Source organism: Sceloporus occidentalis, unplaced genomic scaffold, assembly GCF_023333645.1.
Source record: "Sceloporus occidentalis isolate IW3139 unplaced genomic scaffold, rSceOcc1.0.p SCAF_84, whole genome shotgun sequence".
NCBI lineage: Eukaryota > Metazoa > Chordata > Lepidosauria > Squamata > Phrynosomatidae > Sceloporus > Sceloporus occidentalis.
Window position 1 is genome coordinate 2,147,586 of NW_028317064.1, and position 24,827 is coordinate 2,172,412.

General features: G+C 40.1%; 1 protein-coding gene across 5 annotated transcripts in view; it reads left to right on the top strand.

Moving 5' to 3' along the window:
- Window positions 1-24,827, top strand: part of LOC149285097 (catenin alpha-2) — a 581,118-nt gene that overhangs the window by 382,415 nt on the left and 173,876 nt on the right. For all 5 annotated transcript variants that reach the window (XM_089495822.1, XM_089495823.1, XM_089495824.1 and 2 more), the window contains one exon: window positions 10,598-10,678. In XM_089495822.1, the coding sequence (XP_089351948.1) occupies window positions 10,598-10,678 (81 nt within the window). The remainder of the gene's footprint in view (window positions 1-10,597; window positions 10,679-24,827) is intronic.

Sequence of the window (24,827 nt, forward strand, 5' to 3'; positions counted from 1 at the left end):
GCATTCTGAGGCCCCCGGTGTGGAGACCGCAGTGTTATCCACCCCTCTTGGGTTAACATCCTCAGATGTAAAATCAGTTAGATCCACAATCTCTGGATCTGGTTGTGGAGCACAGTCGCACAGCTCCAGTATCGGATCTGGATTAGCTGCCCAGTATCCCTCTGACTCAGGGGTGGAGACCGCAGTCCCATCCACCCCGCCTGGGTCAACATCCTCAGGTGACCACTCAATAACATCCACAAAATCCACACAATCCCTGGACACTGGGGCATTCTGTTGAACGCGGTCAAACAGTTTTTTATACGCCTTCTCCAGTTCCCACTCCTGCGTAATTAAAAAGTCTAAATCACCTTTAAGTCCTAGCGCATCTGGGAGGTCCCACTCCCTGAAATCCCGGATGTCCTCAATCCGCCACTCCGCTGTGCTGCCGAAGTCCGGATCCTCCTGAAGACTATCCCATAATAATCCAGGGCCACCAAAGTCATAGCCCTCTGGAGAACAATCTTTCGCAGTTCCCCAATATGCTTGCTCTGTATACCACTGCAGAGCCCTATAGTGATCTTCCAGCTCTACCTCCTATTGGACCAGCTTGTCCAATTCGGATACCCATTGCTCCTGGGGTTGCTGTCCCAGGAAAGACATCCGTAGTTCCCGCTGGTCTCTAATCTTTTGTTCGGAGCTTGGAAGACACTGACCCCGGCGTATAACAGCCCTCTGCCATACTGACCGTCGAACCACTTGCCTCAGGTTCTGGTATTGTTCTGTAGGCAAAGCAGTGGTGTAGCAGGAGAGGATGACCCGCAGCAGCCCCTGGAATTCTGATACCACATCCATGTCCTTGTCAAGGCGACCGAAGTCTGCCGTCCTGTCGGTCAATCCCGGTAGAAAGTAAGTGCCCCTCAGACTAAGAAGAAATCCCACCGCTGCCACCAATGTCACGGAGCTGGCTAGTCCGACCGACTACCTCCGCTGTCTTGTGCTCCCTTAGCCTGGGACAACACACTTTCCCCGGTTCCCCAGTCACTAGCCGAGACTCAGTGTAGGGTAAAACCAAACGAAGACTGATTTATTTTAGACACACAGAGCTGGATATATCCAGCAAAACACACATTAACATAAAACAAGATATTGGGACACAAACCTCCCCCTTAATCTGCCTCTCAGAGACAACAGGGGCAGTAACGGGATTAACAATACAATAGGGGGGAGACTGATTTATACAACATTAAACATCAAAGAATGGTGGTCACTCCCTGGTGGCAGATCCTGGCTGTCTGCCGGAGATAATCCCCTCAGCCAATGATGAGATGATACTGCTGGGGGTAGCCACAGAAGTCTCTACAAACCCAGGGCCCATAGTCAATAGGGAGGAGGCTGGCAGTCAGGCTTCTCCAGTGGCCCCAGTGATGGAGGCTTCCGTCACAGCTACTCGTTATATAATATAATAATTATAATAATAATATAGATACATTTAAAATAATAATAATAAATTAATGTGTAATGTTTAGACTTTTATTGTAAAATTATTTATTGCAATACTAACACATAGCATATCTATACAGTGACGGCAGCACTACAGCTCGCATGATGCCCCAGCCTTGGCTTAGAATGATGTGGGTTGCAGCCTAGCAGCAGTTTAAGGGCTTCCATGCACTTCATCTTATTACATATGTGGAGTAATATAATCTATTTAATTAATGTTTGCACTGAGATACAGCTGTGCAGCCAATTTACCTCCTTCTAGATTGTAAGCTCCTTTGAACAGGGCCCTCCTTACTTTGTTTGCTTCTGTCCAAGTTGTTCTGCTATGCGCTACCTGTACAGCGCTGCAGAATATGATGGTGCTTTATAAAGTAATTAACAGAAGTCAAAATATATCACCGGGAGTTACAAAACGACCTAGGGGAAAGAGGTAGATGTTCCGTGGGATCCCCAACTATCTGCGAGCCTCCAAAAAATGATCTACAGCCTTAAAACGGATTTGTGGATCGGATTAAAATGCAGGAAGAGCTCTTCTGATGCTGGGAGACTCTGTAATGTTCTTTCTTCTTACCTCGCCTTTGCTTCGCTGCACGGGTCAGGATTTTAGCAGACCTTATCAAATCAAATAAATCTGTTTATTAATTTATTTATTTTTGTACTGCGTCTGATCCCTGAAGTCATTTAAGCGAGTCTGCTGCAGTGCCCTTGGATGCAGAGGACATCTCTTACTCTTTCAGTGGCCATATAGCTGCGTTTAACGCAAAAGAAATTACAGGGAAAGAGAAAAAGGAGATAAATGTATCTGAAAGAAGAGAGATAGAGAGAAAATAATAAAGCAGGCAGATATTTCCCCAAAACACTGTTACCGTTTTTGAAAAGGAGCTTCTCAAGCTGTCACGTTCCCCAAATCATACCTGGTAGAGTTCTATGTAAGGGTGTTTAGAGGGTGGGAAATAAGTGGAGCAGCCTCCCAGCAGAAGTGGTAGAGGCTAATACAGTGAGCCCCCTTATGGGTATATACTGTATAAACTTATATGTATACCAGAAAATTAACCTTTTTCACGTCCTGTTCTCGGATCTGCATGGTTAGTCCTCCCCATTAAGTTATCTCTACTGTTAGGTTGTTGATAGTAATTGATTGGTCCAGGCAGCCTTTGAAACAATAAAAAGGAGGAACTGATTGGATGATGCCAGCTTCAGACGCAGATCTTAGCCCCCCAGCCCCTTACAATTAATCATGGAGAATAAGGTTGCTCCCTGACCATGTACCCCTCTCAGTGGTGTTGGTATGGCCCATGGTCTATATGAGACTTCCATGGGTTCTATTTGTTTATTTCATATAGAGTCTGTGCTTCTATATGACGTATATAAGTCTCAGATAAAAATTATCTTACATTGGAAGAAAAACTAGAATGTTCGTGACAAAAATAATATAATAATGTCTGTTTTTAAAAAAAAAATTAATTACTGTTTTTGGTATTGTATACAATCTATACTTCCCCCGCACAGAGGGAATTGATAAAGCCAATCTCCTCCCGTACAAAACATCTCTTTCTGAATCTTTCTTTTTTTTTAAGATTAGAGGAGAAAAACACTTAAGAAGAGAGGTGCTTTTCTCGACCCGCTACAATCCATCTTTGTCAGAAGTATTTTTTGTCAAGACTTTCTCCTCTCCTGTAATTACGAAGCCAGGAACGTGTTGCTAAGCGTTTTTTTTTTTTTTTCTCCAACACATTAAGGGGGAAAAAAGGGAATTTTCCATATCATGCCTGTTCTTTGAGAGTGATGTGAGTTACTTGTTGTAGCCCGGAGCTTCCACCTTATTCTCTTTCTTGTCATGGAGAACGTGCCTTCAACACCAAGCGCTCGCCCCAAGGAGCTTAATTGCCTCTTTGACCGGCTTTGATTCTATGGTAGGGTTAAGTTGCACAGAGAGCTGGAATGTTTAGCGCAGAGAAACATCTTTCTTCCCTGCGACTGCCGTGTGCCTAAATGTCTCTGGCATGTAGCCCGGCAACCAAACGCTCGTTTTCCTCCCCGGAGATCCGACAGATCGTGTGGCGAGGGCTTGAAGGCAAACTACAGGGGACTTTAGGGAGCTGACTCCATCTCTCCACGTGAACTGCCTGCGCTCGTGAAGCGATGGTTGACTTGTGCAAACCCATCGTTTTGTTACAGACACACCAAAAAAGCGAGTTTTTTTTTTTTTTTTTTAAATTATCTATTTTGATAATTATTAAAGTTCGTTAAAGTAGGGTACTGAGAGGGTGGTAGATAGGTGGAACAGCATCCCAGTAGAACCAATTATGGTTCTATAGAGCTATCAGCCATGACCGTGACTCCCTTGGGTTAAGCGTCGTACCTGTAATATAGCAAATCATTTCCGAGTATTCTTAGAACTTTCTGTGCCTTTCATTCTGTTTGACTATAAGTATATTTTGGGAACACTGTGAGCACCATTAATATAATAAGTAGTTACACAGCCTTTTATTAATATCCTAAAATCCATTAAACTTCTCCTCTCGCGGCCAGAAGTGGACATGAATCTCCAGGACCTTCAGAATAGAGCGCTGTGAAAAAAGTATTTCTCCCCTTCCCGATTTCTTCTATTTTTACATATTTGTTAAATGTTTCACATCATCCAGCGCATTTTAATATTAGACCAAGATAACCCAAGTAAACCCAAAACCCAGCATTAATAGAACGAAGAAAGCTCTCCAACCCTACCTGGCCCTATGGGAAAAAGTAATGGCCCCTCAGTTACTAAAGCAACCAATTAACCAAATTTAATTGATAATTGGGTTAAGTTTCACCGGACAGAACCAGGCGTGATGACTGCCAGGCCTGTTCCATCTATGCGTCGATTAAATAGAACCCGTCTTGCTAAGTGAAGTCAACTGGAAGATCTCAAGAAGCAGCGCGTGATGCCGCCATCTAAAGACATTCAAGAACAAATGATAACGTCATTGACATCTATCTGTCTGGAAAGGGCTACAAAAACATTTCTAAGGCTCCGGGACTCCGGCGAAGAATGACGAGAGCCATTATCTAGATATCGAGAAAACTTGGAACGGTGGAGAACCTTCCCAGGAGTTGCCAACAGCTCCGCTCAACTAGGGCCTAGGACTTCAAGATCATCCAAAATCACTAGGTATATTTTGTCGGCCCTGTTCTCTGGGGAAACAGAATTTGACGGCAGGTAAGAGCTATTCGGCCCCATTAACGCCTGGCCGTTTTTTTCTGAAGGAAGAACTCAAGAACAAGAGGTCATTTTTTTTTTGAGGTTTGAAGGACGGAGTTTCCTACACCTAAAGCAGCGTAAAAAGGTTTTTACAGTAAGAGCAGTAAAGATGTGGAATCCGCTGCCCACAGGGATTGTTCTATCAAATTCAATAGATTGTCTTTAAATACGGACTGGGAGATTTCTTAGCAAGAGAAGAGTATACAGGGATATAGTGGGTTATAAGGACTTTATTGTAATGTATTAATGTATATAGCACCATCATATACTGCAGCCCTGTACAATGGGGTATGTAGTGCATCACATAGCATATTTGCTAGTTGGAGCCATAGCAGGGATGAATGAAAGGGTTAAATTCCAAAAACGTGAGTATTTTTTTTTTTTACTATTTTAATATTGATTGCAAATTGCAACAACATTTTTGGATGTGATCAGAATAACATAATTCATGAAAAACCCGGGTTCTAGACAATACATATTGTTACTTATTGTCTTATATAGCGCCATCATATTCCGCAGCGCTGTACAACTTTCCGTTTTTAAGATCAGCCTCGTCACTTCTTGCTGCTTTCTTGATATGCAAACTCCTTCTACAATTATAACATAAACCTTATCGTAACGAGGTTCCCTAAACCTCTATTGTAATAAAGAGCTTTGTTTGTTCTTTTTTTGTTGTTGCCCCTGATGTATCTACATGAAAGCCAGCATGGGCTCCGCACAATACTTACACGTGTCTCCCGCTGCTTCCTCCTGCCGCCGAGCCCTGCAATCTCCAGCACCCCCCGCCAGGCCCGTTCTAAACTTTGGAATCATAATGGATTTAAAAAAACAAAACATTTCTATTATTATTTTCATTGTTTATGGGGGGTTTTGTTGCTCGCAGCACCTCGGTGATGGATGAAATAATTAGGACTTAATCTATGACTTCAAAGCTTTGTGTTAAATTAGGCAGCCTAGAAAGGGAAAGAATGCGTATATATATATATATAAAAAATAATCTAAAAATATAAATTAAAATAATATAAAATATATTAAAAAATAATATATATAAATAAAAAAATTATATATAAAAAAATATAAATTAAAAATTATATAAAAATATATATATAAAAAAATATATACATTTAATAGAAAAAATATTTGCATTCTGTCCTTAGCTGTGAATAATAATTTTCAGGAGAATTGATGAGTTGTCACTATATGTATCGCAATTGGAAGAAATATATATATATATATGCATGGGATAGGCATATAGAAGCTATATGCCTATCCCATGCATGTTTAAATTCCCTCACTGTCTTAACCTCTACCACTTCTGCTGGGAGGCTGTTCCATTTATCTACCACCCTCTCAGTAAAGGAAAAGTTTCGAGCTCTATGAACAATGAAACATAGAATAAAAATGAATACTTTTACGGCTCTATGACAAGCGTGGTGCTCTAAGTGCCCCTGCATAGACATGGCATACGGCTCCTGAATCTAAGACGGGACGAAGGACCGATTTAGGTCTGAATCTTTATTTATCATTAACTTGGACTTGCCTCTCTAATCAGAAAATTTATGTATAGACATTTCCAATGTCCCCTATTGAAAGCGCGGCCCGATTTAATCCCTGTCTGATATGATGTTACTGATAGCAGGGAAATGAGGAGAAAATAAGAAGAACACAAGTCGAGAAATAACACGAAAGTGGAAAATAGTCGCTGTGTACGGGCGAGACATACACGCGGCCGACAAGTAGAAGTGACAGCATGGAGAATTGGACAGGATAAAAAAAAGCATGTTATAAAGATTGCCAATAAACTCGGCCCGCTGGCCGAGATGAGAGCGTGAAGTACGAGCCTCTCCGTTGTTAGTTTAGCTTCACCTTTGACGTGGAGACCGAAACACGACCGGCTAATAGATAAAACGTACACACACAGTGATATATGTACATATACATGTATGTAACAGGCATGAACAATATATGTAAATACAATGAGCGGGAGAAGTCATGTGTTCCGAAGGAAGCAAGACACAGATTGTCTACATCACCCAGTAAATATTTATTAAGAACACTGCAGACTTTTTAAAAAGTTCTAGTTTAAAAAAAAAAAAATTTAATAGTTGTCGTTTTTGGCCCGTAATATAATGTATTCAGACAGCTGCATATCAGCCATTTGTATGAATTCTCGCTCTGTTATCTGATCCCCGATCTACTAAACAAACTAGACAAGCACTGCCTGTGGGGAACGATAGATTGGGTCAATGGAGGAAATGACGTCATTAGCGTCGCCATAAAGCATCAGCTCAGTGTTTGAGCCGGGAAAGTCACCCAAAATATCAAATGACTGACAGCGACGGCGGCTCCGGGTCTGCAGATAAAGGGAGTTTATTGGGACAAAATGAGATAAAACCAGATTTCACCAGCCGACATTACTGTATACAGCGCTGGGGATATATTACTATATACAGCACAGCACTGGGGAGTTACCGTATTTACCATATATCGATTATAAGACGACCCTGATTATAAGACGACCCCCCAAAATCTGTATATTAATTTATGAAAAAAAGAAAAAGCCTAAATATAAGACGACCCTATAGGAAAAAAGTTTTACCAGTAAATGTTAATTCATGTAAACTATGTGAACAATTTTTTTTAATAAAAGCTATGATTGAGAAAAATATTTTGTTTTTAATTCCTTTTTTTTTTCAACCTGGAGGGGTTATTACTGTATACAGCACTGGGGGTATTACTGTTTTATTGCACTAAATTACACAGCATGCAGGGTGTATCTGTATCCATAAACTCATTTACACCGAGACTTATCCATAATATCCGCTGTGTGATCGCTGCCTTTTCCTCGGTGCTCTGAGTAGTTTGATGTCTGCCGGCTCCCGGGGACTGCCATTAAAAATCCAGGAGCGGGGGCGGCTGCGGGAGTCCTGACCGGTCATGTGTGAGTCCTTGATCTCCTGACTGCTTCCTCCTGATCCCTACTTCAGCAAAGTCAGTAAAACCCGGTGTAGATAAAAGCCGAACATCTGCCCCGGGTGCACAGCGCCCTCGCTCCTCCCGCCATTTACATAGCTCTAGGTATTTTAAGCCTTATGTGTTTGGTATAAAAAAAAAAAAAAAAAGGACAAAAACACAAATCTTCAGTTAAAACGGGGCTGCGAACGTCGCTTTTACACGGGAAAGCGTGAAGGGATCCGAAATAAGACAACGTGAAATGTTGTCAAACGGCTGTAGATAATTAAAAGGTATAAATAGAGGCAGAGATTACTTTTCTCGCGTTTTATGTGACTTTTTAAATGGGAGCAGAACAGGATACTATCCAATTTTAAAAATGTACAAAAATGGGATTTTGGGTACGTTTCATGAGGTTCTTGGAGAACGACATTCATTAAAGTAAAGGTCAGTAGAATTCTAGGAGAGATAAGTTTTTCCTAAAGTTAAACATAAGTTGTTCGTATAAAAAAGAACACAGTATATATATATATATATATATATTTATATTTCATTTCACATCTGGTGTATCTCCTTAGGTCGTATTAGAAGAGTATATATACAGTGTGTGTGTATATATATATATATATATATATATATATACATATACATACATATACACTTTATTCTTCTAAATGCCCATTCATATAAGATCAAATTATTTTTCGGCAGGACTTTAACTTATGTTATTCTATAACTAATATGATTCTATTAATTAAGGCATTTCATATCTCTTATACCTTATATCTTAAACCTGGCATGTGACCTGTTACTCTTCCAAATTCTACACTTTACATTTTTATACGTTAAATAACCCTATTTAATGGTAAATACAGATTAACGTCACCGATATATATATAAATATATATTAAAAACCCATATGTATATACCATGGCAACAGCCAACTTTGCTACCTGTTCTCGAGATCTGCATATCTAGTCCCCCTCGTTGGGTTATCTCTCCTCTAGTGTTAAGTTGCTGATTGTTGTTGATTGGTTCAGTTGGCCTTTGGAAGAGTGACGAGAACTTCAAGATAGGGTTAAATTGAGAATCTGCAACAATTCCTTACTTTTTAAACAAAAATCCCCAAATCCTGCAAATACAAACTAAAAATATCTCATTTTTTAAGATACCGAAGTGCTGTTTATACCAGAATCCCTCTTTAAGAATATACTGAAATAATGACCCATTTAAATTTATTATATTTTTTATTTCAGAAATATTTGATACCCAGGGGGGCTCTGGGTCAATTGCCCCCCTTCGCTCCATTATTAACCCACCCCAGCAATATGTCATTTTCTGCTCCCCATGAACCCTAAAATCAGCTTCCACTTCACGCTACGCGTTTCGCAGTTTGCTAGACCTGATTAATAATCTCGCCGAAAACCTTTTTTTTAGGTGAATTCCAGAATGATTGCATTGTTAACGGTACAATCGCAGCACAAACAGCATATAATCTAATTTATATTTATAGCGCGCGTTCTTTATTTGCTTTGTAAATGTATACTTTGGAAATACGGTGTTAATAATCATAATTCTGGAAATAGAGTATTTTTTAAAGCTATTTTTCTTTAGTAGAAATACCTGTTATTGTTTGAGTGGGATATACCGAGATTCTGGCACCTAGGAACGGCAATATATGGAATAAGCAAAAAGATTTCTAACTGGAGAGGCCGGGCAGTCATTTTGAACGAGCGAGATAAAAACGTTTAAAAGAGAGGAATTATTGAGTTTTTGAGGATGGGTGTTTATAGATCCTATCCCGTTGAAAATGAGGGCTTAAAATGAGATTTAATGTTTTTTTTTCTGGCAGTGGTACAAAAAATAATAAAATGAAAATACTTTTCATGCCTCTTTATGAAGTTTTTGGCATTAAGAACACAGATGATGCTCATGTGTCCCGTGACAATTTCACTTTTTAATATGTTTTGGGGGGAGGAGATATTGGTGGCCCGGCAAGTGGCTTTTATTTCTAAGGAGGGGGGAGAAATGTATTTAGAATTTTCAGATTGAATCGTTTTTTTTCCTAGTATCAGGCAGAAAAGTGGATCATTTGGTTGTCTGTACGATTATTTTAATTAATTTGTGCATTTTATTTGTATTTATATGTATATTCGCTTTAGTTAAGATGTTCTTGTGCCTTTTGACTGTTGTTCTGTTGGATACTAAGATTCCTAAGTGTCTCTTAGTCACATGACTTAGTGAAATAAAACATCATTTAAAGGGAACTAATCATCTTATGAGTGTTTAGTGAGCCAAGAGCCGTCTTCTTGCCTGGCTCAAGTCAATGTCCGCTCACCCAACTGCAGAACTCGATGCCAATAGTCCTCCGGTGAGACAGACCCAAGGTCTGAAGGAGAGGAGGCATTTCAGCCACCTTGGCTTCGTTCTGACTTGCGTTCTTCCCCTTTTGACGAACGGGCTAAGCTTTGCGTTGGGCTGGAGCTGACCCTGGCTGGCTCATCTATAGAAGCCCATCTAATACACACTTCATGGGCAAGATAACCTGGATGATTGTCTTTGTTTATGGCCAAGGCAGAGGTGGACCCATCAGAGCCAACTGTGCTTACAATGGGACCTCGTGAAAACCTCTACTTGATGAGAGTCTATTGTGGTCTCCACGTTCAGTGCAAGGTGCATACACGTCATTTAATCAGGCTCCCAAGCGTCCTGTGTTAGTTGGGACAGTCCTGATTTTTTTGGCCACTCTACTGCCAAGCTGTCCTACTGTCCCTAACTTACTCTCGAGCGTCAGTGCAAATCTCACTATATCTCACTAAATTGTATTCATTTGCGTTACCTAACGTTGAGGTTTTTTTCTAGAAGCATCCTGAATACAAAGTTGGTTTGGACAAAAATTAACGTCTATTTATTTTCTTTTAGACGGGACGGAAAGAGAAGGGCGACCCACTAAACATCGCCATTGACAAGATGACCAAGAAAACGAGGGATCTGAGGAGACAGGTAGGTCCACAATCTTTATATTGACAAAAATGCCTTTCGGGGGTTTTGTACTCCATATCTCCAAACCCGTATCTATAATAAAAGACAAAAAGTTTTTTTCAAAAAAATTCCCAAGATTTTGAACAATTCTGCCATATTAAATTTCATTTTTGTTAAAGAAGAGGGTAAATGAGGACAATAAACAATTAACATATCAAAAAATAATATAAATGTTACTCTACTAATCACGAGAGAGGATAACGGGGCAGTGTGTTTTCTTTGAGCATTTCATATAGGTACGTGGGCAATAAATCCCCTTTTTAGTGATTTAAAGCTTCCTATATTGCTTCTGGTTGTAAAAAAAAAAGCTAAAAACAGTGGAGAAAAAAACGTAACCCTCAGTAATATTAATAGTCGTGTTTAAATATCCCACCCGGGGCATGTTAACTTGGGTTTATCGCACAAAGCTGCCAAAAAATGATCCGTCACAGCTGATGTTGCAGAGTGCTGGGATATGATATCATACCTCGTCGCCTAGCAACAGGCAGTGTACAGAACACGAAGGAATTACCAGTGGAGAGGGTACATAGACCTCCACACTAGAGTCACTAGAAGGGGCTTCCCCAGGACTCCATTTTTATTAACACATTACCCGCTGGAGAACCCTGTCATACCCTCACAACCAGCAAACATTCTACGCTCCTAAAGAACAGGGGGCAACAGGGGACGACAAAGGGACTTGGTCTCTCCTGAAGCAGGACATTTGGGGAGTATGAAAACCCGTGTAGGTGTCACTAAATATGAACAAGAACCCGCTATCGTATTAAAGTTCTGTTTACATTAAGACAATGAAAGATCCCACTAATTTCTATTAGACCAAAAGTCAGATTAACTCAAATTGGAAGCGTTCCCTCTGGTTGATAAATTTTATCTTTATAGCAGCCAAAAAAAAAAAAATACAGCGTTAGGGGTTTTCTCCTTTTTATTTTTGTGTATTTTCTTATTTTTTTTTTCTTTTTTTTGTTCTCTCCGACAAAATGTATTTCTGCTAAATGTTTATCACTATGACATTAGATTTTTATGGTACACTTAAGTGCTTGAGAGGAAACGGAGAGTGGTTTAATACCTCTGATTTACTCTTTCAGGTCCGCAATAATTTCCTTATTTCCTAATTACCAGCCTCGCTTTAATTTACTCCACGCATAATGTTTGCTGAGGCACATATGGCCTCATATTTTGGGAAAATGATACGCAAAATCAGGTAGTTTATGTAAGATAAACAAAAAAAAAAGAGAAAAGAAGATTTTTGACCTAAAAAAGACATTTATATTGTGTGAGTCCTAGCAGTAAGATTGTGCTGGAAGATATAGATATGGGCTTGAGGAATACAACAGTGGGAGAAAAGTTCCCACCCGCTGAAATATTGTTTGTGCGATAACGCAATTGGTCACATGACAAATACATCACAAGCCTCTTGCTGAATAAGCTTATAAGTATTTATTAAATTTATATGAATTCAAATTATTTCATTATATTTAAATCCAAGATCTGTGGCATAACTGGTAAATTTACACATTTTCTCCTCACACCGTGGTAAAGGCTGCAGGAACAATCAGCAACTTAACAACAGGAAGGAGATAATGGAGAAAACAGGAAGTTAGCCCATATATTGTAGTCAGTAAACAGCATTACATGGGTTTGTTTAGTGCATAGGACCGTAAAATGTAGGATTTTGGAAAAATAACACTTTAAGGGAAAGCCTTGTGCTTGCATCTTTCTTCTTGAGAAATTATGCTATTTCTCATAAAAAAAAATAAAAATGCTGCAGTACAGAAATTTGGCCAATTCATCTGATGTCTCACAGTTACTTCAAATACTATTGTAATGCATTTGCACCGTGACCAACAGAATGTTCCGCACAGCGTGATATTAATTTGTCTTTGACTTCAGAGGCTATAGAAAATATACTAGGAGCTGTCACATCTGAACCTCCCAGTCTCTTCTCTACTATGTTAAAACTAGAAATAGTGAGAGTAAATCAAATACATTTGATGAGACGGTCCTTATTTTATCTTTTTTTTTTTTTTTTTTTTCTTTTTTTTTTTTTAATCATTTTCAACAATGTTAATTGAACTTGTTTTTTTAACTTTCATGTACATGAAAACAGAAGTCATTTTATATTTATAGAAGTAGTATTTTGATAATTCACATAGAGATCTTCCAGCAAATTGCATTTTTAAAGGGGCATCATCCCCATTATTCCCTAAAGCAACCAAGATATATAGACATGTAGATGATGGCCCATTTTGAATTGTCTTTTGTACTTATTAATTCTTTAGGATAGCTTTTATACATATCCTGAACTTTGTGTTTGACTGTATCATCTCTACTGGGGTCTATTCCAGGTATCTACCACCCTACCAGTAAAGCAGAATGTTCTCACAGATGAGCTGCTCTCACTAACATCACTCTTATAACAAACTGTTAAATCAGTAAGGTGATACCAAAAGTTATCCTCACATTAGCAATGCATTATGGAGGGCCGGCTTGGTCCTTCTTGCTGGAGAAGCTCTTACTAATGTCGTTTACCAATTACATGGAAAATATGGCTGTAGGGAAGGCTAGGTGCTCTAGATACGTAAAGGACACAATTTGGCTTGAGATTATTCTTGAGTGAAGATTATCCAGCTCAAAAACTTTTTGGTCTGTGACCTTTTTCTAAGACATTGTAATTGACACCACCTGGAAGTGTCCAGAAATAATGACATCAACTTAATTCCAGTGACCTTAGAACTAAACTCTCAAGCGCCCTTAGAACTAAACTCTTGAGCGTCCTTAGAACTGAACTCTTGAACTTCCTTAGAACTAAACTCTTGAACTTCCTTAGAACTAAACTCTTGAACTTCCTTAGAACTAAACTCTTGAGCGTCCTTAGAACTAAACTCTTGAACTTCCTTAGAACTAAACTCTTGAGCGTCCTTAGAACTAAACTCTTGAGCGTCCTTAGAACTAAACTCTTGAGCGTCCTTAGAACTAAACTCTTGAGCGTCCTTAGAACTAAACTCTTGAGCGTCCTTAGAACTAAACTCTTGAACTTCCTTAGAACTAAACTCTTGAGCGTCCTTAGAACTAAACTCTTGAACTTCCTTAGAACTAAACTCTTGAACTTCCTTAGAACTAAACTCTTGAACTTCCTTAGAACTAAACTCTTGAGCGTCCTTAGAACTAAACTCTTGAACTTCCTTAGAACTAAACTCTTGAACTTCCTTAGAACTAAACTCTTGAGCGTCCTTAGAACTAAACTCTTGAGCGTCCTTAGAACTAAACTCTTGAGCGTCCTTAGAACTAAACTCTTGAACTTCCTTAGAACTAAACTCTTGAACTTCCTTAGAACTAAACTCTTGAACTTCCTTAGAACTAAACTCTTGAGCGTCCTTAGAACTAAACTCATGAACCGAGTCTCTGCTTAAGTCAATAGTTAATATGATGGGTTTATACAAACATGCTGGAGGCTATTGGGGCCATCAAAAGAAATGTTAAAATGACAGTAATACCCATTTTAGTTATTTGAAGGAGATAGGCAGTGAACTACATTATTTTAATGTAAAACATCACACTAATGTTCCTAAGAGACAAACTTGATGTCATCTCTTGAGGCAGAAGAAAATAACTTTTCAAACCAAAGTAGAGAAAAGGCATTCCTTACCAGGAGGACAGTAAAGATGTAGAATCCACCTTCTATAGAACTGAGAGTATCAAATACAATAGACAAGATACACATAGTAATTGACTGATCTAAGAAGAAATTAGATTGGAGTTGAGGGATATTTTTGGTTTGGAACTTGAAGGACATGTTTGCTTACCTTCAACATTTATGTATATACTGTACATATATTAAGATGCACAGGCTTTATATATTTTAGATACCTCCGCTTAGAAGATATAAAAAGATGACTATTAATATTTCTGGACCTTATTTAGAAGGATCTTATCTGAGCTTCCCAGGAATCACTGAGGGATTACCGTTTAAGAATAAATATAACACAATCAGTTATTTACTGTCAACAGCAAACAGAGCAAATTTAAACTGATTCGTCCCTATAAAATATTCTGGAAATGTTGACAGCTCTCGTCTGGGGGGTATATAACTTGTTAATGTCACTCAAAGTGGTATTTTAGCTAAACTTTAAACATCAAAATGCACGACAATGACCTTCAAAGCCAGCGCATGTTAGTATTATAGGACATGTTTAAACCATTAACACTATGGTGTGAAAAGGTACAATGGAAGCAATGCAGATTTCCTCCTATGTGAAATTGCTGGTCTCCACAGACCAAAGTGTCATGTCTCTTGGCCCGTTAACGCGCGTCGCATCAGACCATCCGAGCTTTAAAAATACGCAACCTTCTGGGATCCCTCTCGTCTCTTAAACGCAATACACGCAGCGAGGCTGGCGGTCCTCTGTACAAACATCATAGTTAATTCATGTGCAGATCACAAAGGGAGAAGTTGTTGTGTATCATCAGCCAGCTGGATAAAAGAAGGTTTTTTTGGTAAAAAAAAAAAAAAAAAAAAGGAAGAAGTTCGGTCAGAAAGGAGCAGCCCCTGCCGTTATGAGGGCAACATTTTTTAAATGTATATAGTTCTTTATTGCCGTATAAGAAATCAGATTTAAATATGATGTTAGCTCTCCAGTTGATGAGGAACGTCAACTATTATGATCTTTAGTCCACTTATGGGAGTTGTATGCTTACAGCGGCCATAAAATAACCTGTAGGTGGGCTATCTTTAAGTCCGCATTAGCACCTCAGTGCTTCAGGAAGGTTCATGTAATATTGCAAAGCAGTGCAAACCCCACTCATCATAGATAGTCGCTAACGCATGACAACCCTGGTCCACTCACAACTTATACCGACAGAAAGTCTGCCTCTTTTACAATTTCAGAGTGGAGATAAAGTCACGTCTGAACACATTTTATTATCAGCATATGAATTCCGTATTTTTCTTTTCTTTACAGTCAGTCTCACATTTGTTCTGCTCCTCAGACCTGGATACATTGTTACTTCATATTAGGAAATAGAGATAGAGATTAAGAAATGAGTCCTATTCAATGCATCAGAAAGGTTCATGTATCCACTAAATGACCACGGAAGTTCCACCACAATATATACATCCATTCCGAGCGTCTTCTCTTAATTGGACCGAGAAACCATCCATCATACAACATGTTGTTCAGCTCAGTATAATGTGTCGCACGTTGGCTTCTCCTGAGTTATAGTCGTTTCCGATGACTATTGAATGCAAAATGTTCTAGTTATGGTCTAGATGCTGGTGAAGACAAGGCGGATCCGTCATTGAAAAAGAGATCAATAGTTAAAAAAGACAAAAAAAATGCCTTAATGTTTTATTAATTTTGAAACATAGAATCTGCCGTCAGACAAGATCCTTTCTCCCCATCTAGTCGCCCATTTTCTTCCTGCTGCAAAGACCTTAATCACTCTTTTGGTCTCGTCTTAGATTCAGGAGCCATATGCAGAAAAAGAAAATTAATTCTTGAAAAAAATGCAGTAGCTTTTATATATATTTATATATATATTTTTTGACTTTATACATGTTTTTTTGCCTCGTATATTCCCAATGACAGGCACGTGGATGCCAATCAGGCTGATTGCCTGGATCTGTCGATATTACAAGGACCATGAGCTCCTGGCAAGGCTTTTGACTCTTAGATATTACTTGGACCAAAACATGATGTTGTTGCTCTACAGAAAATTATAGTCACGGAAATAAAGCCTGAGGTTTGCTGTACTAACCAAGCAATGTTACAGGCAATCAGAACACACAATCGTATTGACAGAACGATCAATAGCGACATGACTCTTCGCCGACAAGCTCATAAATTAAGAAATGATTACTCGGCAATATACAGAAATCCAAATTACCCTAATATATGACTCAAATTATATTTATTGGACCCGTTTGGCAAGATTTTCTTTTCTCGTATGCTTTTTACCCCTGCGTATGGCACATGGCTGACCAGTGGACTGTAGCCCTCTGGATACATCAGTTATCCGCTGTTTAGAAAGAAACCCAGCAAAATGTATTTAGTTCCAACTTCCAAACAAACTAAGATAATTAACCTACTTCTAAATGAAAGTTTTTGTTCCTTTAACAAGTAGATTAGTTTTTTTTTTTTATATATATACAAGTAGCAGAACAATAAATCACAATGAGCGCACTTGATAGAATGTCTGCAGGTCTTGTGGATATGGCACACATAGTCTCCAAGGGGACCGAAAGCACTCAACATCTTCTTTATCTGGTCTCGTTTCCTCAAGCTAGCAGAAAGATTAATGTCTCCGATCATTTGACTTTCCACCTATGCAGAAGGAATCGAGACGAAGACATTAACTACATAACCGCATACATAATACAAAAACAGACATTTGACAAGCCTATAGGATTTGATTTATTAATGGGTCTTCCAAAGCCTGGACTGCCCATCTGGCACAGCGGGCTAATGTTCGGTGGTCTGCAGCCTGACAGCACCACACACTGACTGATCTGCCACGCCAGGGGCAAATTGGGTGCTGCAGCATCCGGCATGCTACGTGAGCATAAAAATGTGGTGTGCGTCTCAGCATAAAAATGCGGTGTGCGTCTCGGCATATCCAGCCATCTTGGTCTTCATCTTGATCTTGGTCTTCATCTTGATCCTGGTCTTCATCTTGATCCTGGTCTTCATCTTGGTCTTGGTCTTCATCTTGATCCTGGTCTTCATCTTGGTCTTGATCTTCATCTTGGTCTTGATCTTCATCTTGGTCTTGATCTTCATCTTGGTCTTCATCGTGATCTTGGACTTCATCTTGGTCTCTCACTACATTGACAGTTCCTCTTCTTACTGTGCCACGAGGCTGTTAATTGCCCACAACGCTTGTGTCAAACCTGTTGAATTGCACACATGAACATTCATATTAATTCTTACTATATATATATATCCTACAGATATCACAAGCTAGTAACATTTAAATAACGGGGAGACTAGATGGCTCGAATGTCTCTTATCTGCCAGCACATTCTATGTCTCTGTGTTTAAATAAACATGACCTTTTTAAATACATAGCAAAATTAAAGGCAGACTTAGTATCTCACTGTATAATGAAAGCGAGCAAGCGGACCAAGAGGGCACCTCAGGCTTCAGTGCTTAGCATGTGGTGGAGAGACTTATAATTATGGAATCGCAAACTAAATGTTTTCATTAATTACAAGCAAGTCTGCTGTGGAGCTTTAAATTCTAATCAGAGAGGTACTTTTTGAGGCTCCATTGGGCACAGAGGAATTAAGCAGCTGTGCCAAGAAGAAAAATACCAACCATGAAAATTGTCAACTTCTATACCGCTGCTAATGTGCTTATATTTCGATCTTAATTTTGTGTGGATAGACGTTACAGGAGTTCATTATTCAGAAACGCTTGGAATCTTTATATCGCTTCAGAAGAGAGGGAGTTTGTATAACGTCAGCGGGTTAAATAGTATGTATGTATGTGTATATATAAGACTACTTACCCTGTTGATCTTCAGGGTGGTCTTCATCATTCTCCACAGTAGCGTGCATGCAGCAGTAGCATCATGTTTGAGAGACCACCTGAAAAGTTTGTGATGCTGCTGCTGGTGGAACGCTAAGACATGTCAGCTTCTGATTCTTCTCCTGGATTCTTGTGTCCTTAAGCGGCAACATGTGAGAAACACACAGAGCATTAGACCCACACGCCAGACTCATTTGGGGATCCATGTACAAGACATAGAAGACTTAATTTTCCTTCTGTATTTTGGGTGCGTTTCAAAATGATGGACCCAGTCTACGGTCCTCTACGACTTCCAATGGGGCTTTCAGAAAGGCTGTCAAAGGGTTCCTGAGCAATACCTTGAAGGCATGCTTGTACAGATTGTCAGCTCTTCAGATAAGGATAGGAAACTTCAAAGACATCGAGTTTTTTTTTTTCTTCATGTTTTGGTTGAAATTAGAATGTGTAACCTTGTGGCTTTAACACCATCTTCTTAAGGACAAATATAGACGAACTTGCAAACGTGTAAGAAGTGCAGCTTTACACTCCTTGTGTTACCCTTCAGCTCTGTCTTCAAGCAGTTTCTCAACCCTGTCCTCCCCTATTGACTGCTATTTAATACATTTTGTCGTTGGCGTTTAATGAAACAGCACCTTGTTGAAACCATTATGCTCTCTCTATATCTTAACAGTGTTGATTATTTTAGACGAAGGTTTACAATAGAAAAAAACCCACGAACCAATCAAAAACGTCTTACAGCTTCAACTCTGATCCTGTTTCAACAAGACCCTGAAAATGAATTTGATATAATATCCTGGTCCATGATGGCAATCCGCCAGGATGCATGACGTACCCCTAATAAATTATCTAGACCTAGGTCTATGAACCTCAATATCCTCTGTAGCCCCGTTCTTGAGTAATCAAAGATTGTAAGCTTTGGAGGCAAGAGTTCTCTTTACCTTACACAGAAGTTGACAGCGGATAAAACAATCGGTCCCCGTCTAGTCGGCCCATTCTTCTTGTTGTAAAGACTCAGACCTTAATCAGTCGTTGGTCTCGTCTTAGATTCAGGAGCCGTATGCTTATCCCGCGCGTGTTTAAACTCCCTCACTGTATTACCCTCTACCACTTCTGCTGGGAGGCTGTTCCACTTATCTACCACCCTCTCAGTAATGTAAAACTTCCTTACGTTAAATCTAAGCCTCTGGCCCTCTGTTTTAGACATATAGACAATATATATACTTTTTTTTTTTTTTACTTTGAAGACTTCGTAAAGGAGACATTCCATTTTTTTTAGCAGTTAAAGAAGGAAATCCATCCTTTGCATTCAATCTGATCAATAGCTGATCCTAGCCATCCACACCTTCGGTCTGTATGAAAGCAATTTTAAATGGATCGCACTACATAGTGTAGCATTTTAAAATTAATGGCCAATTTGCCACCGAGTTCTCTGCTTCATAAGTCAGAAAGTGCTCTTTATATGCCACGCATGTTAAACAGAAAATGAGTAAACTTAATTGCCATTTGATGTGGCAGGGGGCAATGTTTTCTAAATCCGTATTAAAAACGGTTACGTGCAGTCAGACTCCATAAAGCCTAACGGTCCCTTTTGGGTCATTAATCTGCCTTTGTGCGCCACGTTGAGGGGCGCGATACGTTCCGATTCCACAATATATACGACAGGTGATTAGGAATTCTCATCATGATAAGAGCCTCAGACTTACAGGCGTTTCCGAAAACACTTTAACTTTAATTCCAATTCATTTAAAAGCCTTTTTAGTTAATGGGATCCGATCTTTTAAACTGCCTTTGCTTGTGTACACAGACATTAGCTTATATACAATAAAATGGTATTGTATGAGTTTAATTTCCTCCTGTTTATTTATGTTGCGGAGAGGTTTATTCGGAGTGAGTTTGCCGAAGAGTTCCAATTTTAATCCACTAACTTCACGCGCCCGTACCGTATCCGTGATGCGCTTTATAATGCATCGTGAAGTCACCGCGGGTTATAAATTAGACATGGAGTTTACGGGACGGTTGTGGTTTCGCTCCACTATCTATTATAAGCATGCCTGGGGACATGTTGGGTTTGACCCGGAGTCTCCGGGTTGAGGTTTCTTCAGGTGCCTGGCAAGGGGAGCCGTGTTTGACCATGCCCACTCCCAGCCTGGGTTCCGCCTACTTCCCGCCCAATCACCAACCGTCAAACATTAGAACTGCCCCTATGTGAGGCTAGCCCTGCCTATACACATAACCAGCACCATCCGATGAATGGAGATCTGCCTGAACCAATCAGCAACAATCAGCAATTTAACAACAGAGGAGAGAAACAGGAAGTTAAGATGGCCGCTCCATTTTCTTTTGTGTATAGAAATGGCCGGATCAGCTTAAAGGTTCTATAAAACAAACGGCGAGGAAAGAAGCCATAATTTCTTTGTAAAGGACGGCTCAGTTTATAGGCTTGGCTCGGATTTGACTCATTTGGGTTGAGCTGAGCCTCGGATCGGAATCGGTATCTCATGCCTGCTTGGCTTGTTGTCAATTGTCAGCTTTTATTACGACCTAAAATAAAGTAAAAAAAAAAAAAAAAAAAAAGTGCATAAAACAAACTACAGACTGTGCCCAGTCTATTAATTAAAAGTTGTTTAACCTTGCTGGGGAATTGTCTATCCAGCAGCTTTACCGGCTAGAAGAGAATGGTGTAAGGAGCCGTGCCAGACAGTATATAACAGAGCAAACCGTATGGCTTGGGATTAGTTCCGTGTTACGCGGAGTTACTAAATTGGAATATCTGGCTATCATACATTGGAATACTGTAAATGAGCCAATCCTAGGCCTCTATAAATATTAACCTTCTGTTATCCCATCCCGATGATTTTATTGTAGTAAGATGCTAATGGCGGCACCCTTATGGTCCTAACAACAGTCCTTGACCAATGCCATGACTTGTCTGGAGGTGAAACTATTCACCTGTATTCAAGCAGTGATTTCAGCTCCAGTGAGGTAACTGATTGGCATACGCATAGAATAAGAAGGAGTCAGCTCCAGACTGCGTGACTCTCTTGCTGTAGATTCTAGCTTTGGTAAGATATAACGGCTCCTTGCCTTAGAAACAAATATCTCCAAAATACATTGATTGATAAACAAGAAGCACATCATATGGTTTGCTTTGCTTAATTCATCTACCTATGCAAAAATCTGTGAATGTTCACCATTTCTAATACGTTTTAAAAAATATTATAGTTTTCTTTTTTTTTTTTCAAATAACTCCCCATAATATAATGTTTTCAGGGAGCTGCATATTAGCCATTTGTATGAGTTTTCTCTCTCTATTATCTGACTCGGATCTACTAGCCAAAGTAGACCCTATGTCCTAATCATACTGCCTATGGGGAAACAATAGAATGGCTCAGTCTTAACCACCCAGACGGACCATCCGACTAAGGAAAGTCTATGGAGGAGCGGACTTCATTAGCATTGCCATAAAGCATCAGCTCAGCGTGGTGTCTGAGCAGGGAATGTCACCCGACTGATGCCGGCCATTCATCGGTATCAGAAATGATGTTTCTAATACTACATTTAGTTATTTATAATGGTTACATTCAGCAGAATAAGTGGAACAGCACCTTTAACTACTCATTTCTGTAGTGGGGGAAAAAAAATAACATTCAGTATCGATAAAACATCTGTATTTCTTTGAGAAACCTTTTAAGGGGAAGATGTTGTTTCCCGGAAGATAATAAATGTAATAAAGTAAAGAAATAGAATATGATTGCGAGATCCCCATCTGTTTTCGTGTAATTCCTCGGTGCTTCTATTTGTTTAGCTCCGTGCCGTGGGTTTGTTAGTCTGCGGGTACAGGTGCCATCCAGATTTTAAGATGATCCCGTGAAGTATTTTGACAGCAGCAGCGATTATAATTTACATTTGAAGAGGGCTGTTTTTGTATAATTTGCTGAAGCCCAATTATATTTGGTAAAAGAGGTAGTTTATTTTGATGTATTTGGGATTCGCAGGCGCACCGTGTATTACCCTGCGTTGTGAGCCCGTGTAATCCGCCTCTGATTGTGTTAGGAGCTGCTTTATAAATAAACTGCATCCGACGGATGAAATCTCCTTTCGCTTCTAATATATATTATAGATATTTTTGTTATTATTCTTACCTATTGCTCAGGATTCCAGCTGAAGTGGTAGAAGATAATACAGTAAGTGAATTTAAACATATGGCTCCTGAATCTAAGACGGGGCCAACGACTGATTAAGGTCTTTACAGCAGGAAAAAATGGGCAGACTTCCAGTCCTAAACTCCCAGTGGACCCCCTCAGACCCAGTGCTGGATGAAGACACTTTTCAGCCCCTAGGCTCTTGGTCTGCCGCCAACGCACGCACACTCTTACTAACGCACTCATGGACTCCTTGGTATATATGGGGCAGCTGTGTAATTTCCTTCCAATTATTTCTGTAAATAATCATATAGGGATGCACCGAAATAAAAATTCTGGACCGAAACTGAAAATTCAGGATGCACTTGGCCAAAACGGAAAGCGAAAAATGATACCCTCACACCTTTAAATAAACAAAAAAAAAAACTATTTTATACACTGCTTTGCCCCCTTGTGTATTGCCCCCAGCCAGCACTGTGTGTATTTATGGCCCCAGCCTGACTCTTGATCTCGTATTAATTTATGTAATGGCCCCAGCTAGCTTCCCCCTTGTGTATTGATGCTGCCAGCACAGATAAAATACTGCCCTGCAGGATGGGGTCTGCACATCACTTACAGTCTCCCTGTGTCATGCCTAGCCCCCCCTTACACATCCATGCTATCATACACATATTAAATAATTTACTCATTCCCAAACATTCATTCTCTCATTCACAGACTCATTCATTCTCTCATTCACAGATAATTATTCACAGTTACTCATTCATTCCCTTAATCACAGATCCGCATTCATTCCCTCAATCACGCATACTCGTTCATACACCCTCCCCCACCTCCTTACCTCTGCTCGCACCGATTTAATATTTATGAAAAATTAACATCATTATAAAAAGGGAATATTAGGGAATTTAATTAAGAACATTTGAAAAACTAACAATATGGGAGATACCGTATTTGCTCGATTATAAGACGACCCTGATTATAAGACGACCCCCCAAAATCTGAATATTAACTTAGGAAAAAAGAAAAAGCCTGAATATAAGACGACCCTAAAGGAAAAAAGTTTTACCAGTAAATGTTAATTCATGTAAACTATTTTTTTTAATAAAAGCTATGATTGAGAAAAATATTTTTTTTGTTTTTATTTCTTGTATTTTCCAGCCTGTCCCCCAGTTACGCACATCTGCCCCCAGGCTTGCCACACCAATATGGCACTGTGGCCCATGATATGCCTTTTAACCCTCTATATGCCACTGTGCCCCATGGTATGCCTTTTGACCCCCTATATGCCACTCTGCCTCCAGAAATGCCTTATACCCCTATATCCCATTCTGGCATTTAGGGGGTTAAAATGCATATTATGGGGCAGAGTGGCATATAGGGAGGTATAAGGCATTTCAGGAGGCAGAGTGGCATTAAGGGAGTTAAAAGGCATTGTATAGAGCACTCTGCCTCCAGAAATGCCTTATACCCCTATATGCCACTCTGGCATTTAGGGGGTTAAAAGGCATATTATGGGGCAGAGTGGCATATAGGGAGGTATAAGGCATTTCAGGAGGCAGAGTGCTCTATTAAATGCCCCCTTAACGCCACTCCAGAAATGCCCTATGCCCCCATTTAACTAACACACACACACACACTCTCTCCCCCCCCTCCCCTCCCCTCTCCTCTCCTCTCTCCTCTCCTCTCTCCTCTCTCCCCTCTCTCCCCTCTCAGCCCTCTCTTACCGGTGCTTCCAGCCGGGGCAGCGGGTTGACGTCGCCTTCTGCTGCAGCCGGAAGGAGGTGGAGTTGGCAGCGGGGGTTTGTATGCGTCCGTCGCGTATACTTTCCCCGGCTGTCAGAGATCAGAGATCTCTGACAGTCGGGGAAGGTCTACGCGACGGACGCAGACAACCCCCGCTGCTAGCCACACCTCCTTCCGGCTGCAGCGGACGTTGTCTACGCGGATCGCGTAGACGTCAACCCGCTGCCCCGGCAATACAGCAGGAAGCACCGGTAAGTGTGTATGATGGGGGGGGGGGGGGTGAGACAGGAGGATCCAGGTCCCCTGCAGCGGTGCGGGGGATCTGGATCTTAGTCTCCTAATCAGACTCTATTTGAGGTCTGATTAGAAGACGACCCCGATTAGAAGACGAGGGGTATTTTTCAGAGCATTTGCTCTGAAAAAAACCTCGTCTTATAATCGAGCAAATACGGTACTACAGAGCTATTATACCCCAACACCACATGGTGGCCCCATCCTGTCTAACAGACCCCTGTCCTAGACAAGGTGCTGCTGGGCTATTTACTGGAACCAGCAGATTCCATAGCGATGTTACAACAATACTAAAATTATTTTATTAAGACAATTTAAAACTGATAACATATTAAGACACAAAGGCACAGAAGGAGAAGAGGGTCCTGTGAGCTTACAATCTATTGAGTTTTTGAACAGCGAGGT